This window comes from Leptonychotes weddellii, chromosome 5 (assembly GCF_054177405.1).
Source record: "Leptonychotes weddellii isolate Sample4059 chromosome 5, ASM5417740v2, whole genome shotgun sequence".
NCBI lineage: Eukaryota > Metazoa > Chordata > Mammalia > Carnivora > Phocidae > Leptonychotes > Leptonychotes weddellii.
In genome coordinates, this window is record NC_138373.1 from 121,334,221 (window position 1) to 121,349,752 (window position 15,532).

The 15,532-nt window shown below is 37.5% G+C and overlaps 1 protein-coding gene across 1 annotated transcript; it reads right to left on the reverse strand.

Annotated features, from left to right (window-relative positions):
* Positions 1-608: 608 nt before the first annotated feature.
* KRR1 (KRR1 small subunit processome component) lies at positions 609-14,954 on the reverse strand. Its single transcript, XM_006728217.3, has 10 exons — positions 14,800-14,954; positions 11,879-12,051; positions 9,662-9,796; positions 9,358-9,483; positions 9,183-9,266; positions 8,008-8,064; positions 6,096-6,266; positions 3,811-3,888; positions 3,611-3,704; positions 609-929 (listed from the first exon to the last, which is right to left on the reverse strand). Exons 1-10 carry the CDS (start codon positions 14,885-14,887, stop codon positions 787-789), a joined length of 1,149 nt encoding a protein of 382 aa, XP_006728280.1. The 5' UTR covers positions 14,888-14,954; the 3' UTR covers positions 609-786.
* Between the last annotated feature and the right edge of the window lie 578 nt (positions 14,955-15,532).

Consider the following 15,532-nt stretch of genomic DNA (forward strand, 5'->3'; position numbering starts at 1 on the left):
TAACCCAGCCTCTGTATGTCTCAGCTTCTAAAACTACAAAATGAATGTGCTCGATTTAGGTGATTCTAGATAACTCCACTGACCCTCATTAGTAAAAACATTTCTACATAACTTGTTGCATGCTGCTTCAATTCTAAACATCTGGTCTCCCCACCCCACCCCACCCCCACCTTGCAATCTGAGGTCTTTGGTTTACCATTTTCCCAGACTCAGTATAGTAATTAAGGGATTTAAGGGACCTTGCTTTTTTTGCTTATGGGTTGTTTAATCTTAAACATAATGTAGAATGAGATTATAAAAAGAAATAAGCCTAAATGTTTACTCGTTAGCAATAGAGAGAGCACTGCAAAATCTGCATTTATTTTGCTCAAAACCAAATGGTGGGACATGATTATATTTAAAGACTAACCAGTGGCATCAAACACTGGATTTGATGGATAATTACAATAGCCACATTCCAAAAATCTTTATATAAACAACCTAAAAATTACATCTAAAATCATGCTTAGGCAAAACACGCCAAAACAGATTAGGTGCAATATATACAAAGACATATGTAGCACTTTCTAGCATAAAGTTTTCCAAAAAACACACAGAGAATACAATAATTTATATTTATAAAGGACAGCTGTTTATATAAACACTGTTTTGAAGAAAGACATAAACTCAGAAAAATGTGATCAGAGTATTCCTTCTCACATACAGGCTACTAATGCCCTAGTATCTCAAAATCCTTTACAAAAGGAGATAGCTTAAATGGTTCTCATCCAGGGTTTTTTTTTAATGTTACTTTTTTTTCTTCTTCTTTTTTTCATCTGCTTCCATTTTAAGCTTAACTTCTTCAGCTGAAAGAGCTCCCAGTTTCTTATTCTTGGCTTTCTTAACCTTTTCCTTGATGGCAGCCACATCAATTTTATTTTCAGTAGAAGCTAAACAAATTAAAATGATATATGTAATTCTTTAGATTTTACCATAGAAAACATAAAGAATATGTATTTGGTACAATAATTTCAGAGTACTGTTAAAAGGTGAAAGGTCATGTTGTAAAATATAAAACACCTGCCTAAAATATAAAACAACTGCCTAAAGGAAAGTTAGACACTGAAGAGAAAACAAATCATAAAGTACTTTAAAAATACATTAGTGAAAGTACACATGAAAATGGCACATTAGGGCGCCTGGGTGGCTCAGTTGGTTGGGCGACTGCCTTCGGCTCAGGTCATGATCCTGGAGTCCCGGTATCGAGTCCCACATCGGGCTCCCTGCTCAGCAGGGAGTCTGCTTCTCCCTCTCCCCCCTCTTGTGCTCTCTCTCTCTCTCAAATAAATAAATAAATAAAAATCTTAAAATAAATAAATAAATAAATAAATAAATAAAAAATGGCACATTAATAAAGGTACAAATGAAAATGGCACTATAGTTTAGCTTTTTAAACTAATTACTGAATTCAACAATATTAAAACTTCATTTTTCCCCTTAAATTGCATTTGAGATTAGTTTTACTTATATTCTTTCCCATATTTTAGAACTGCAAGAGTATTCATTAAAATGCCAATTTTCGGGGCGCCTGGGTGGCTCAGTCAGTTAAGCGAATGCCTTCGGCTCAGATCATGATCCCAGGGTCCTAGGATCAAGCCCCACGTTGGGCTCCTTCCTCAGTGGGGAGCCTGCTTCTTCCTCTCCCTCTGCCTGCTGCTCCCCCTGCTTGTGCTCTCCCTCTCTCTATCAAATAAATAAATAAAATCTTTAAAAAAATAAAATAAAATGCCAGTTTTCCATTCTGCACATTAAAATAACTTAAAATTACATTTCATGAAGAATATTAACATGCAGCCCTTCTAGCTTCCATAATTTTAATTAACTAATCATTAAGCTTTAGGTCAAAATCTACTTCATCTAATACCACACATAAAAACTTAAAAAAATAGGGGCACCTGGGTGGCTTAGTCCATTGGGTATCTGCCTTCGGCTTGGGTCATGATCTCAGGGTCCTGGGATCAAGCCCCACATTGGGCTCCCTGCTGATGAGTCTGCTTCTCCCTCTCCCTCTGCCCCTCCCCCTGTTCATGCTCTCTCTCTCTCTCAAATGAATAAAATCTTTAAAAAAGACAACTTAAAAATAAAGTTTTCCAAATATTAGTTCAATGAATGATTAGTAGTACTTTATTTAACAAGGTTTTGGTAATAAAGACAATGATCTGAGAGTATTTGGAGATTCTCGTAACAGAACCCAACCATGGAATCAATGCCAAAAGTTTGAACAGAGAAAAAAAAATGTAGGTTTTTCTCACCCTTTAAAGAGCAGTATTCAGAGCATAGGAGAATCACAAGATAAAACATCATCAAACTTCCCAGCAACTTGAGTAGAGATGTAGAGGCTTCACTATCATAAAATAGCTACATTTTTAATCATTATAAACGGAGATTAAAATGGCTACTAAACGACCTTCAAAGTAAAACTCACAGGCTCAGCAAACTGGAAATTATAATGACATTTTTAACTTTTACATAACCAATGATCTACATAGAAGAATACAGTATTTTTAGAGCTATTAACATTGATATAATTAATATAGGATATTAAAATAGTAATGTTATGTCTGGTTTTGACCAATAAGTCAGGTACAATAATGCCAGTGACTTCCCTCCCCTCACTGTGTCACTGGCTACTCTGGAAATTTACTTCAGGAAGAGTACAAGTGTTACTAGTGGGAAAGAAAATGCAGAAGAGGAAAGGGTAGATCAAATGAGGCTAGGAATAGAAAAGATACAAAACTTTTCTGAGTGTTTTTTTTTTTTTTAATCTTAGAGCATCGAGGAGGGAAGGGCAGAGGGAAAGAGAAAATCCTCTAGTGAACTCCTCGCTGAGCACAAAGCCTGACGTGGGGCTTGACCCCAGGACCCAGAGATCATGACCTGAGCCAAGACCAAAAGCCAGCCGCTTAACCAGCTGAGCCACCCAGGTGCCCCACTCTGACTTTTTAATAGCTCCTAAGATCTTGTTATTTTGATGGTGTCCTTTAGCCCACGGTGATCAGAAATCCATCATAACAATATAGGAATCAAACTTTAAGCCATGGATCACATAAGTAAAGAGAAGAAAAGCATAACCTCTGATACGCTCTTTCTGAGAGGCATGATAACAGAGCTCGGGGATCTCACTGCTTTAGTTACTTTTAAATCTATGGAAGATTCACTGCTCTAAGTTCATAGCTTTCACAACAGAGAGTCCTTCTCCAGCAGGCAGTCTGCCTCTCCCTCTGCCTGCCGCTTCCCCTGCTTGTGCTCTCTCTCTGACAAATAAATAAAATCTTAAAACAAAACAAAACAAAAAAAACCCCAAAGTGTCCTTCTCCAGCACAATCAGAGGTCAGGAGAGGACCGTCAATCCAGGACATTCTTAAATAGGCATTAGCTGCTAATAAATTATAGAACACCTCAGTGGTCTTGTCCCTAGGATTAGTGATTAATGAAATGTCAACAGAATTGATGAAAGATATAGTTATGTCTTTAGTTAACACTCAAAGAGATTCAGACAAATTCCCTATGGGTTTACTTTTCAGCTAACAGACTTTAACATCAAACCAATAATTGGAAAACAAGCATTTACCTTCCCTTGGTTTCACAACTGGTTTTTCCTTAGGTGGAATAAAAGCTTTGTTTCTTTCCTCTTGTCTTTTACTAAGAGCTTCTGCTTGTTTAGCCTGCATTATTAATAAGAAATACATTAATAACACAATTTATCATTAAACAGGAATTCAAATTTCTATGAACTGTGCTATCAATGTTGTGAGCTAGACACAGTCTTACCTTTATGGCTTCCATTTTCTGTCGCTTCTTTTGACTTGCCTTCAGAAAATATTCACCACTAGCCAATTCTTTATCAATCTGTTGAAATCAGTATTTACAATTACATCAGAAATAAGGTAAATGAGAAGTCATCCCTAAGAAAGGCACAATGTCCTTGAGGTAAAGACAGTGAGGTCAAAAATTTATCATCAATTCATAAAGGCACTGACATAAAAAGGAGATGTGCTCTACGCTGAAGGGAATACAAGCAATAAGCATGGAGGTAGGAAAGAAGGTGATGTGTTCATGAAATATACAGCAGGCAGTTTTAGATGGGTTAGAAGATCAATGATTCAGAAAGGTGTGAGGAAACTAGGAAGATAATCTGGGGTAAGCTTGAAGAAACCTGAATGCCAGGTGAGAGGATAGGCTATGATTTAGAAATGACTCCAGGTTTCTGAGAGAAAAGAAAGAGACCAAAGCAGCATTTAAAAGGTACAGAAGAAAGAAGAGATAAACGCTTGAAATAAAGTAGTGGCATGCAAAATGAAAGGCAAGAATTGTTAGGATTTGGTGACTAATTCAATACTAATTAGAGAAAACACTAGCTTATTCATTCAATATATAATTGACTTATCTCACACTTACACAGCATTATTATATCTAAGGCAATGTTTTAAAACTCTTAATAGTTACTAAGCTCTTTACAATTACTAATCATTTAATCCTCATTAACAATCCTTTGAAAAAGATGTTTTTATTATCCCCATTTTATGTATAGGGAAACTGAAGCACGGATGGGTTAAATAAATTGCCAGTCATGAAGCAAGTAACTGGCAGAGTAAGTCAACTGAGACATCACTGTTTTAAGAAGTTTAGCCATAGGGAAGAAAGATAAGGCAATTATTAACTACAGGACAGGGCCATAAGAAGTATACCAGGTGTTATGGAATGACAGCTGGGTAAATAAGATCACTCTACTTTCCCCCAACAAACAGTTTCTTTGTTTGCTTCCCTTTACAGAATAGACCTCATGAACCAACACTTCCATTGTTTTATCACCATGATCATTACTTCTTTTTCCCCTCTGACCTTTCATCAAACCTCTGAAATTCAAACTCCAAATACAGGGCTATGGAAAAGACAAGACAGTACACAGAAAGGGATGTGTTTACATGCTGAGAACAAAGCACTAGTAGAAAGGAAAGACTTTAAGATACAGCCAAGGGAGGGAATCATGAAATAAGATCCCTCAGGAGACAGGCTCAAAGACAGAACTCAAAGAACAGGTAAAGAAAGAATTGGTTCAGATGGAGAAAAAATAATTATAGGTGAGAGAAAAGGAAGCTGAAGGAATTCTCACTTGATGGTCTTAAATATTTCCATAAAATAAAATGAATGTCATCTGCTAGGAGTGAGAGGGTGCTTCAAGAATTAAGAGGACAGGGGTGCCTCGGTGGCTGAGTGGGTTAAGCGTATGCCTTCCACTCAGGTCATCATTCCCTTGGGCTCCCTGCTCAGCATGGAGTCTGCTTCTCCCTCTCCCTCTGCCTGCAGCTCCCCTGCTTGTGCTCTCTCTCTCTCTGTCAAATAAATAAAATCTCAAAAAAAAGAAAAGAGAGAGAGAATTAAGAGGACACACAGAATTACCAGACAATAGTGAGGATCTACCTGAGGTTGGAAACGTGAAATTATAGTGGATTTAGTCCAAAGATAAGATGTTCTCCAGCTATGTTTAGTAGCCACATTATGGGAAAGAAGCCAAATTTTAGGACTGATCAAATTTGAGAGTTTTGCTGCACAGGTGTGAAAAGAAGGAAAAGGCAGCATACAAGAAACAGTGATGGACAAGAGAGAAAAGGAAATTTGGGGGAAAAAATGAAGCCAGAAAACAGGTGATAAAATGAGAGGCATTCATAACTTAGAAAAAGGATGGATGTGAGAATTTAAGATTTCAAAACTGGAGCAGTCATATAGCACATGGTCACAGGAAAGATGCTAAAGCAGAGTGAGAGCATTAAGGGTTAAATCGTTAAAATTTTTTTCATCCATGGAACAGGTACTGTGGCTATAGGAGCACAACTGACAGCAACCACCTAGACATAGTTTACACTCCTACTGTGAAGCCCCCACCCTCCGCGCTCACGCACTTAGCTCAAAATAAGCCTATTTACACTTACCTTTAGTTTCTTATACCTGGACACACACATACAAAGTCTACCTAAATTGCTCTCCATAAAGTTTCCAACAAAATAGATTAAAATGGTTTCCCCCTCATGTAAAGAAATTCAACATTTAATACTGACCTGACTTTCTGGCTGTGGTGGTGGGAATGGTGTGTACTCTTTCTTGACAGTTTTTTTCTTTGGTTCCTTGCGTTTATTCACATTCTTGTGCTTAAACTGTGGCAAAAATCTTTCCCAACTTTGTGATCTTAATTCAGAATCTTTTGCCAACTCTCGTTTAATCATTAAGGTCTTTAGTCATGGGGATATAAGAACAAAGTAAGAATTTTTAATTTTATAAGCCAAGCATTTGTCAAACTAAGACATTACAAATACTCTTCCTATAAATAATTCAATTAAAATGAGTAGTTCTTGGGGCACCTGGCTGGCTCAGTTGGTTAAGTGTCTGCCTTCAGCTCAGGTCATGATCCCAGGGTCCTGGGACTGAACCCTGCATCGGGCTCCCTGCTCAGCGGGGAACCTGTTTCTCCCTCTGCCTGCAGCTCCCCCTGCTTGTTTGTTCTGTCTCTGCCAAATCAATAAATAAAATCTTTAAAAAACAAAACAAGGGGCGCCTGGGTGGCTCAGTTGTTGAGCATCTGCCTTCAGTTCGGGTCATAATCCCAGAGTCCTGGGATCAAGCCCCACATCAGGTTCCCTGATGGGCGAGGAGCCTGCTTCTCCCTCTCCAGCCCCCCCTGCTGTGTTCCCTCTCTCGCTGTCTCTGTCGAATAAACTAAAAAAAAAAAAAAAATTTTTTTTAATTAAAAAAATAAACAAAAAACAAAACAAAACAAAAAAACCCGAGTAGTTCTTAATCTCCTCAGTAGGAGAAAACAATTCCATAAAAAAAAGTAATCTCAAACCAAGCATCAGAAAACCATTAGAAACTTGGATTAAATGCAGAACTGCCGGGTGCCTGGGTGCTGTCAGTTAAGTGTTTGCCTTCGGCTCAGATCATGATCCCAGGACTCGGGATCGAGCCCGAAGTTGGGCTCCCTGCTCAGCAAGGAGCTTGCTTTTCCCTCTCCTCTGCTTCGCTCCTTCCCCCTCTCTTTCAAAAAAAAAAAAGAAAGGCAGAACTGTTCAAATAAACTGAGATGACACTAATTCAGCTTTTCAACCATTAGTTCATTAAAACCTTTAAAATTCAACTTAATAGGAGGAGAGTTCTTAATTAGCAATGTTCCCTGAAAGCAGGAAGTTTTTGGTAGTACTTTAATTATCACAGGGAAAGAAAAAAGTAAACTTTCTCTTGATCAGATAAAAACAATTTTCTCATATTTCTCCAACTCCATTTGAGTTTTGCACACATTGGGACATCAAAGGATGCAAACCAGGCATCAGATACAAGACAAGCTCTCTTTATCTTTAATGTCCCAAGGCAACTCAAAATCATTCTTTCACCCCAATCTAAGAGTGACTTCATAACTTCATCAAATTTAAGTGAACTGCTTAACAAATACCCCTCACAAAATAGTTCATTACAGCATGGTTACATTTCCAAGTATAATCATGAATGCTGTGCACACAGGAATTAACATCTCTCTCAAAGAGTTTCTAATTTGAGTGTTAAATAAAAAGTTTTAATACAATCTGAAATATCCCAGACTCTACTTAATAGAAAAAGGCAGAATTCTGAAAGATCACATCTTTAAATATAGTAATAGGCCTATCATCCAAGAAAACCTGATTGTTATCATCTACAACCAACTCTACGAAACTTACTTCCTTTGTATTAGAACTATGTCATACATTACAGGATCCCCCTTCAATAGTTTTCAGACTGCACACCACAGAAACCTAAGTCTCCAAGGATGTAACTACAGGACTAGGGTAGAGTTGAGTGGGCTGAACTCTACCTCTAATTTACCCTAAATACTTTTACTTTATCTATTTCTTGCATTAGGCTTCCATAAAAGATTTAATTTCAAGAAAGGTTTCTGTAGCTAAAAGAAGTCTGACAACCACTGTTAGAGTAATATAAACTCACTTTAATGTTATAAATTGGATGAATATTCTTCATAGTATCTAGGACTACTTTTCGAACCTGAAATTTGCAAAGAAAAATGAATTAGTCACAAAGATTTTAACTAAGTGGAACTAAGTGAAAGGGGATTAATATACTGCAACATATCCTATGAACCGAGCAATGACTACCAAATTGAATATAGTAGTTCCTTCAACTGCTTTGAGTGACTTCTAGATCTTTCGTAATAGTCAACCTCTCTTGGACGCAATGAAGTTTCTCAACTTTACTGCTAAAATATAACATATAGAACTAATACAACAACATTTTGGAACTGTGGAATTTAGGCAGAAGGCAGCTAGATTTAGAGTCAGAAAATACGTGCTCAAATAATGGGAATGCCACTTCATAAGGTAAAGTCCTCTTCCAGCTTTCTCATCTGTAGTATGGAAATAAAACTATCTCAAGGCTCTGCTGTGAAAACTAAATAAGATAATATAGTTAGACTTTACAAAACTATAGGGTATTCAATATACTTGTTATTATTGCCACATGAGAAAAGGGCAGATAACTTATGAGAAAGAGGTCTAACACATCTGCTATTATGAGTCCTAGAAAGCAAACAAGACCTCATAGCCAGATCCAGACAACCAAAGCAGTTAACAGAAACCAAAACTGCTCCACAGATTTTCTCATAACACTAAATCTGACAGATAAAAAAGTTCATCAATACATTAAATAAACATTCCAATAAAATTCAGACAAAAATATATATTTTAAAGATGGTTTCAGAATCTGACCTCTACTGGTTTATATAGGTTACTGCAAATGACAATTATCACCATTTAATTCTCTAATCACTTGAGCACATGTAAACGTATTTCCCAAATGTGCTACAGACTAAAATCTTAAAAACCCACTTAAAATTTGTAGTGGAAAGAGTATGATATGCAGACCTTCTAATTCGGAAATGGATACTCTTTAGTTGCCAAAGGTTGGCCATGTATGTTAGGATCTAGGAATGATGATTCCCTCAAACAACATGAAGCACAAAGTATTTACCAATGGGAAATCAAACAAAGCACATTTAAAAAAAAATAGTAATTGCAAAACAGTATATTATCCAATGAACTCTTATAACCAAATTACTTAATTTGTTCTCTGCTGAAAATTCACAGAAGATAGTAAACAGTACTCACCTCTTTTAAGCCACTAAAAGGTCCAATGACTGAAACTGTGTTTCCCTGAACCATAATATAACAGTTTGTTAAGAGTTCCAAAGCCTATATCAAAAGAACAGTAAGTTGAAATTCAGTACACTGAAAAACTAATGACAGAGGAAGACACTTAAGTTTTTCACTGATAAAAAAGTACCTTCAATGTAGATCCTTTGGGACCAATGAGACGTTGTCTTCTTTTTACAAATCTTTCTTTATTTCTTACTAAAGAACCTATTTTAATGATGTCACATGCAACATCATCCTGAAGAATTCGTACTGCCTTTTGGAAAAATGAAGAAAATATTCCATCAATATTCTTTACAAATGCATTTATTTTCAAGGCCCAGGCTAACGAAATCGAAGCAGAAAAATGAAAACTCTAAGAGGGAAGGATGCAGTGCTATATGTTATCTCTAATGTTGATGCAAATAAAGCAAATTTTGTAATTCTAAATTTACCTGTTCAAATGAAACACTCCTTGCTAAAAGTTTTATTAGGTCTCTGGCCCTAATGATGATATATGGATCAAAAGTCTTCTTTGTTGTACACACAGTCATACTGCCCTCAATCAGGTCCAGGGTTGCATTAATGTGCTGCAAAAAGGAAAGAGCAAATACACAATTGTCTAAAAATCACTTCAATTTTAGGTAATTATAGAGCCTATCCTAATCAAACTACTAATTACTGTAAATTAAGTTCTCATTCTATCAACTCCCTCCTTGAAGAAGCTGAGTAGTTGATATAAATAATGAATACTTGATTACTTTCATATTTCAAAGAATATAAGAAACACGCAACTGAAAGCATTATACGTACTTTAGAATACTTTGTACTTATTGGAATAAAGATTACTTCTAGTTTAAAAAATATGTATCAGTGCAAATGAAGCCATACTTAAGACCTAGGGTAAAAAAAGCTACATATAGCTCCCCTATCCTGGACCCAGCTCTGATCTGCCATCTGTTCCTTAGGGTGAGAATGGACTTTCCCTTTCAAACTTCTTTCTAATTGGTTTGTATTAGCTAAATACAAAGTCAAAACAAATTCTCACAGGTTCAGAAAGAAGCAATAACTGGAAAATCATGCATTAACTCTTAGTAGGAAGAACCAGATTTCAACAAAGCAAATTAAAATGTCATTTTCTGACTGGAGCATACTCTGAAGAGTATTTCAATGTAGTGAGTGATGAACAATTCAACCTAAGGTTGGGTCTCTATGAGTTTACAAGAGTCCAATCTCAGATACAGACAGCTGTAAAACAGCTTGCGGTTTGCTGAACCACCGTAATACCTAACGGGCACAAACAACTCCAGAGCAGTCACACAGTTGAAATATACATTTTATTTTATTTTATTTATTTTATATCACCACCTAGTGTGTGCACATGTGCCCAAATACACACATATACATGAACCAAAAGTTTCATAAAATGAAACTTATCCTTACCATATGTGATACATTATTTTTTTTCTTTTTACTTATTTATTTTTTGGGTACATTCTTTTTTTAAAAGGCTCATTGTATCCACTAAATGGACTTCTTGCTCCACTAATGAATTTTAATCCACAGTTTGAAAAACAAAAACAAATATACTGTTCTAGGGAAATAGCAGCAACATACAAGGGAAAGTTGGCCACATCCCCATCTTTCATTTAAAATGAAAATTAAGGGGCGCCTGGGTGGCTCAGTCGTTAAGCATCTGCCTTCGGCTCAGGTCATGATCCCAGGGTCCTGGGATCGAGCCCTGCATCGGGCTCCGGGCTCTGCGGGAAGCCTGCTTCTCCCTCTCCCACTCCCCCTGCTTGTGTTCTCTGTCTCTCTCTGTCAAATAAATAAATAAAATCTTAAAAAAAAAAAAAAATTGAAAATTAAGAAATCATCCAGGAACATGCCTCAACTTGAACTATACAGAAACATGGCAAGTATCACAGTATAGAATAGGCATCCTGAAACTTGGGAGTTCACAGTTGAGTTTCAGAAAGTCCATGAGATCCCTAAATTTTAAAGGTATGTGAATTTTTCAAAGTAATCTATTATTGACAAAATTAAAAACAAGTGGAATATAAGAATAAAGCTTAGGGCGCCTGGGTGGCTCAGTAGGTTAAGCGTCTGCCTTCAGCTCAGGTCATGATCCCAGGGTGCTGGGATCGAGCCCCACATCAGGCTCCCTGCTCAGCAGGTAGCCGGCTTCTCCCTCTCCCTCTGCTGCTCCCCCTGTGCTCTCTCGCTCTGTAAAAAAATAAAAAATAAATAAAAAATAATAAAATAAAATAATAAAATAAAATAAAACAAAAAGAATAAAGCTTATATTCAGGCTGTTTAAAATACCAAGGGAACCAGGGGTGCCTGGGTGGCTCAGTTGGTTAAGCGTCTGACTCTTGATTTCGGCTCAGGTCATGATCTAAGGGTTGTGAGAACAGGTGCCATGTTCACCGCAGAATCTGCTTGGGATTCACTCTCTCCCTCTCCCTTTGCCCCTCCCCCCAATCACTCATGCACAGGACACTCTCGCACTCTCTCTCAAGATTTTTCTTAAACAAAAACAAAAAACAAAGGAACCAAATTAACCAGTTATGCCAGTACCTTAAAAAAAAAAAAATCTATCAACATACATACTTATTTAAAAGTAAAGGTATAAGAACAGAATCTCAAAGAAATATATAAAATGTGCATACATGTTCATTCAAGGCTTTCTGTACCAATGGCCAGCACTCTTTCAGGTAAGCCTCCCTATATTTTGGGAACAAAGTTGCAAAACTGCTCTCTTCCAAGAGTCCTCTGGGATTGTCCTCTTTGGAAAAAGCCGGTTCCTTCCAACCATCAGGAACAGTGAGGAGTTCTGATTCATCTGAAGAGGGGAAGAAACTTACACATAAGATTTTAGCCTTCTTTTGGACACTTTTTTGAACACCTATTTGCATACATTTACATGCTTCCCAATACTCTCCTTGTAGTTCCTGTTCCTATGCTCTTTAGTCAACAAAGAACATGCCTCGGTCATTATTATCAATACACTGTATTAAAATTAACTGCATATACTTCAGCCTCGTAAGACAAAGTTCCTTAAGGGCAGGACCCTCCTTGGATCCGCAGTAATTAGCATATGCCTGACAGACAGTGGGGTACTCCAGAAACTTCTATTGCATTAAACTATTAAAGATCCAAATACCCCTTTGTTTACATGACTATTTTCAATATAACCTTTTAGACTTTCCTGAATTGCAGCCTTGTGTGTATATATATACATGCATATGCATATATATTTGTGTTTGTGTGTGTGCACACACACACATATACTTTCAGTTACCAATCACTGGTACAGGGTTTTAGACTTTCCAAAGAGTTTTCATATGCCTTATTTCTGTATACACCTTCATGACAACTGTGAAAGGTAGTGGAAGAACCAGTATTATTTTCCCTGTTTTATAAAAGACGTTCAGTCCAAAAAGATTAGTGACTTGTCTAAGGGGACACAAAGGTGATTCAGTCTAGGTCTGCTTTTAATAAAATAAAATGTCTCCTAAGGGCCATATATGATCTCCTACATCATTTATTAAAACTCCTGGTCCTGGATTTTAGGAATCTCTTAAATCTAACAGCTATGCTTTAATTCCGTACTCCTCAAGGGTATGACCCACAGGCCTGCAGCATCAGCATGAACTAGGAGTTAGTCAGAAATGCAGTTCTTGGACTCCAACTCAGACCTACCAAATCTGAATCTCTGGAATGAGCCCCAGGAATCTGTGTTTTAATAATCTCATCAGGAGATTCTTATGCACACTAAGTCTGAGAAAAGGGCCTTTGTTAAATTTGCTTGTAAACTTGCTTCTCTTTCTTATACTCACATCTACTTTGTTATTTCTGGTTCAAATCACAGAGAATTAGCTAGTCTTCATACATCACTTCCCAATATCCTTAAAAAAACAAAATCCCTCCAATTCTATAACTGTGATTACTTAAAATGTTTATCTTACCAAGTTTCTACCCAATTTAAACACTTCAGTGGCTACAAATTAAAAAACAAAAACAAAAAACCTAGCAAAGAAATACACAGGAGTTTTACAAGAGAGGAAGTGCAAATAGCCCAAAAAACATGTGAAAAGATATGCAACCTCACTACTAATAAGGAAAATTCAAATTAAAACCCCAACCAGACACCATTTCATACTTACCAAAATGACAGAAATTCAAAATGCAGATAATATCAAGTGCTAGTGTGGATGTAGAGCAGTAAGAATTCTCATCCACTGCTAGTGGAAGTGTAAACTGACACAACCCCTTTGGGAGTGATTTAGCATTACCTGCACATACCCTAACTTTCATGGATTCCAGTCCCACTTACATAATCTGAAGAAAACTCTTGAACATGCAAACCAGGAGATACACAAAAAGATGTTTATAGGAGCATTGTTTATAACAGCAAACAATGGGAACAATCCAAATGTCCACCAACAATAGAATGATAATATAAATAAGTGTATATTCATAGAAGAAAATCTCATCAATATCAAATGAAAAGAATAAACTACAGCTACAAGTATCACCTTGACTCAATAAGAAAAACAAAGTTTAGCCTAAGAAGCCAGAAGAATGTCTACAGCCCTCTTGCATTCATATAAAATTCAAAAACTGACAAAATCAAACCACTTCGTGCATAGGTGGTAAAGATTATGCAGAGAACAGAAGATCAAAACGATTCAGGATGGTTACCTCATGTCCTGTAAAGGAAAAGAATTATGATCTGGGAGGTGCTCCTAGGGGGGTCGGGAGTATGGTAATACTTTTTCTGCATAATGGTTTTGAGTGCTCCTTTCTCACCTGTTGTGTTTATTCTTCAAACTGTACACAGACTGTACTCTATGTTACATAATTAAAAATAACAGAACTCCTTTAATACTTCCCTAATGCCTACAGAATGTGAGTTCAAGGTTTTTAACACTTCCAATAAGACTGGTTGCTCGGGTCTTGGGCTACTTCTCTAGCCTCTCTTCCTGTCATTCATACTGAAGAAAATGTATAAAACCAGACTACAAAGGAAGACAGCAATTTACAAGTAGGGCAGTCTAAAATTAGAGTACGAGTCGTGTCGTCTAATATTTTAGCGGTTTGACGAACAGCAATGATGATAATGTTACAAAATTTCACTAACGGACAAACTAGCGTTAAGAACACGCCAGATACCTCCTTCTCCTATCTGTCTCACTCCTTTATTATCAGCGTTCACTCATATATACAACGACCTCCTATTCCTACCCCATTCCATCCCTCATTTTGTCAACGACTTCCAGCCACCGCCACGAGCGTAAGATCCTGCGGCGCCCTCCACGATTTCTTAATCCTCTTCCTTTGACAGAAGACAAACTCTGCAACATCTTTACTTGGAAAAGCCTCTAGCAAAAGCGGTTAGGAACACGTGGCTGGCACCATACCTGCCAGTCGGTCCCGCAGGCTTGGCCATCATCCCCAATCCTCAACAATGGTAGGTACTCAACTTCACAGAACACACTAAGGCAGCGTTACACGTCCCCAGCCAGCGGAAGAAAACAATCATAACTCAATATCCTAATATCAGGTTTCAGTTCTCATTCAACCTTACCTCGGTTCTCCGGCTTCGGCTTCTTGTTACGAAATAATTCACTTTTCCCGTCCGCAGCGGCCGCCCCGTTGAAGGAGGAAGACGCCATCTTCAAACTGCTTCCGGTGTTACCGGAAGTGGAACTGTTCTTAAATCCTACCGGATTTTAGTCCTGAAAATCTGTCTATTCAAATTGAGTTCCGTAGAACTTAGACGCGATCTGCGCCATCTCCGTGCGTGCGTACGCTAAAGCCCGCGTTATTTGCACAAACTACAAGCGTTTCTCCTGCGTAGCCAATGAAGAGCCGGAGACGTCTTTCCCAGGATGCATGGCAACCACGGAGTTTAGCTGCATGCTGGGAATTGTAGTCCAGGACTATGGGCAAGGGGAGCCTGTCTTACCCGTAGTTTTCTCTTGGTCCCGGTATCTTACTTAGGACCCCGAACTCCAGAGTTTGGCTATATTAGCGCAATCAGTCTATCCTTGATGTCACTCAGTCATTCATTTGATAATATTTATGTGACTGTCAAATAAGTGCTAGGTCTAAATACGAAAATACATAATCCTTGACGGCAGGGAGTGACAGTAATAGCTAACATTTATTGTGAAACTACTTTTCGCCGGCACTTTATTTGCATTTCTAATTCTCAAACAACATTAAAACAAACAAAACTCCCTAAGATTGATAATTTTTTGTAGGATAATTTTTAAAAGTCTTTGTTTCTGGTGGTAATTTCCTAGAGTCTTGGTATA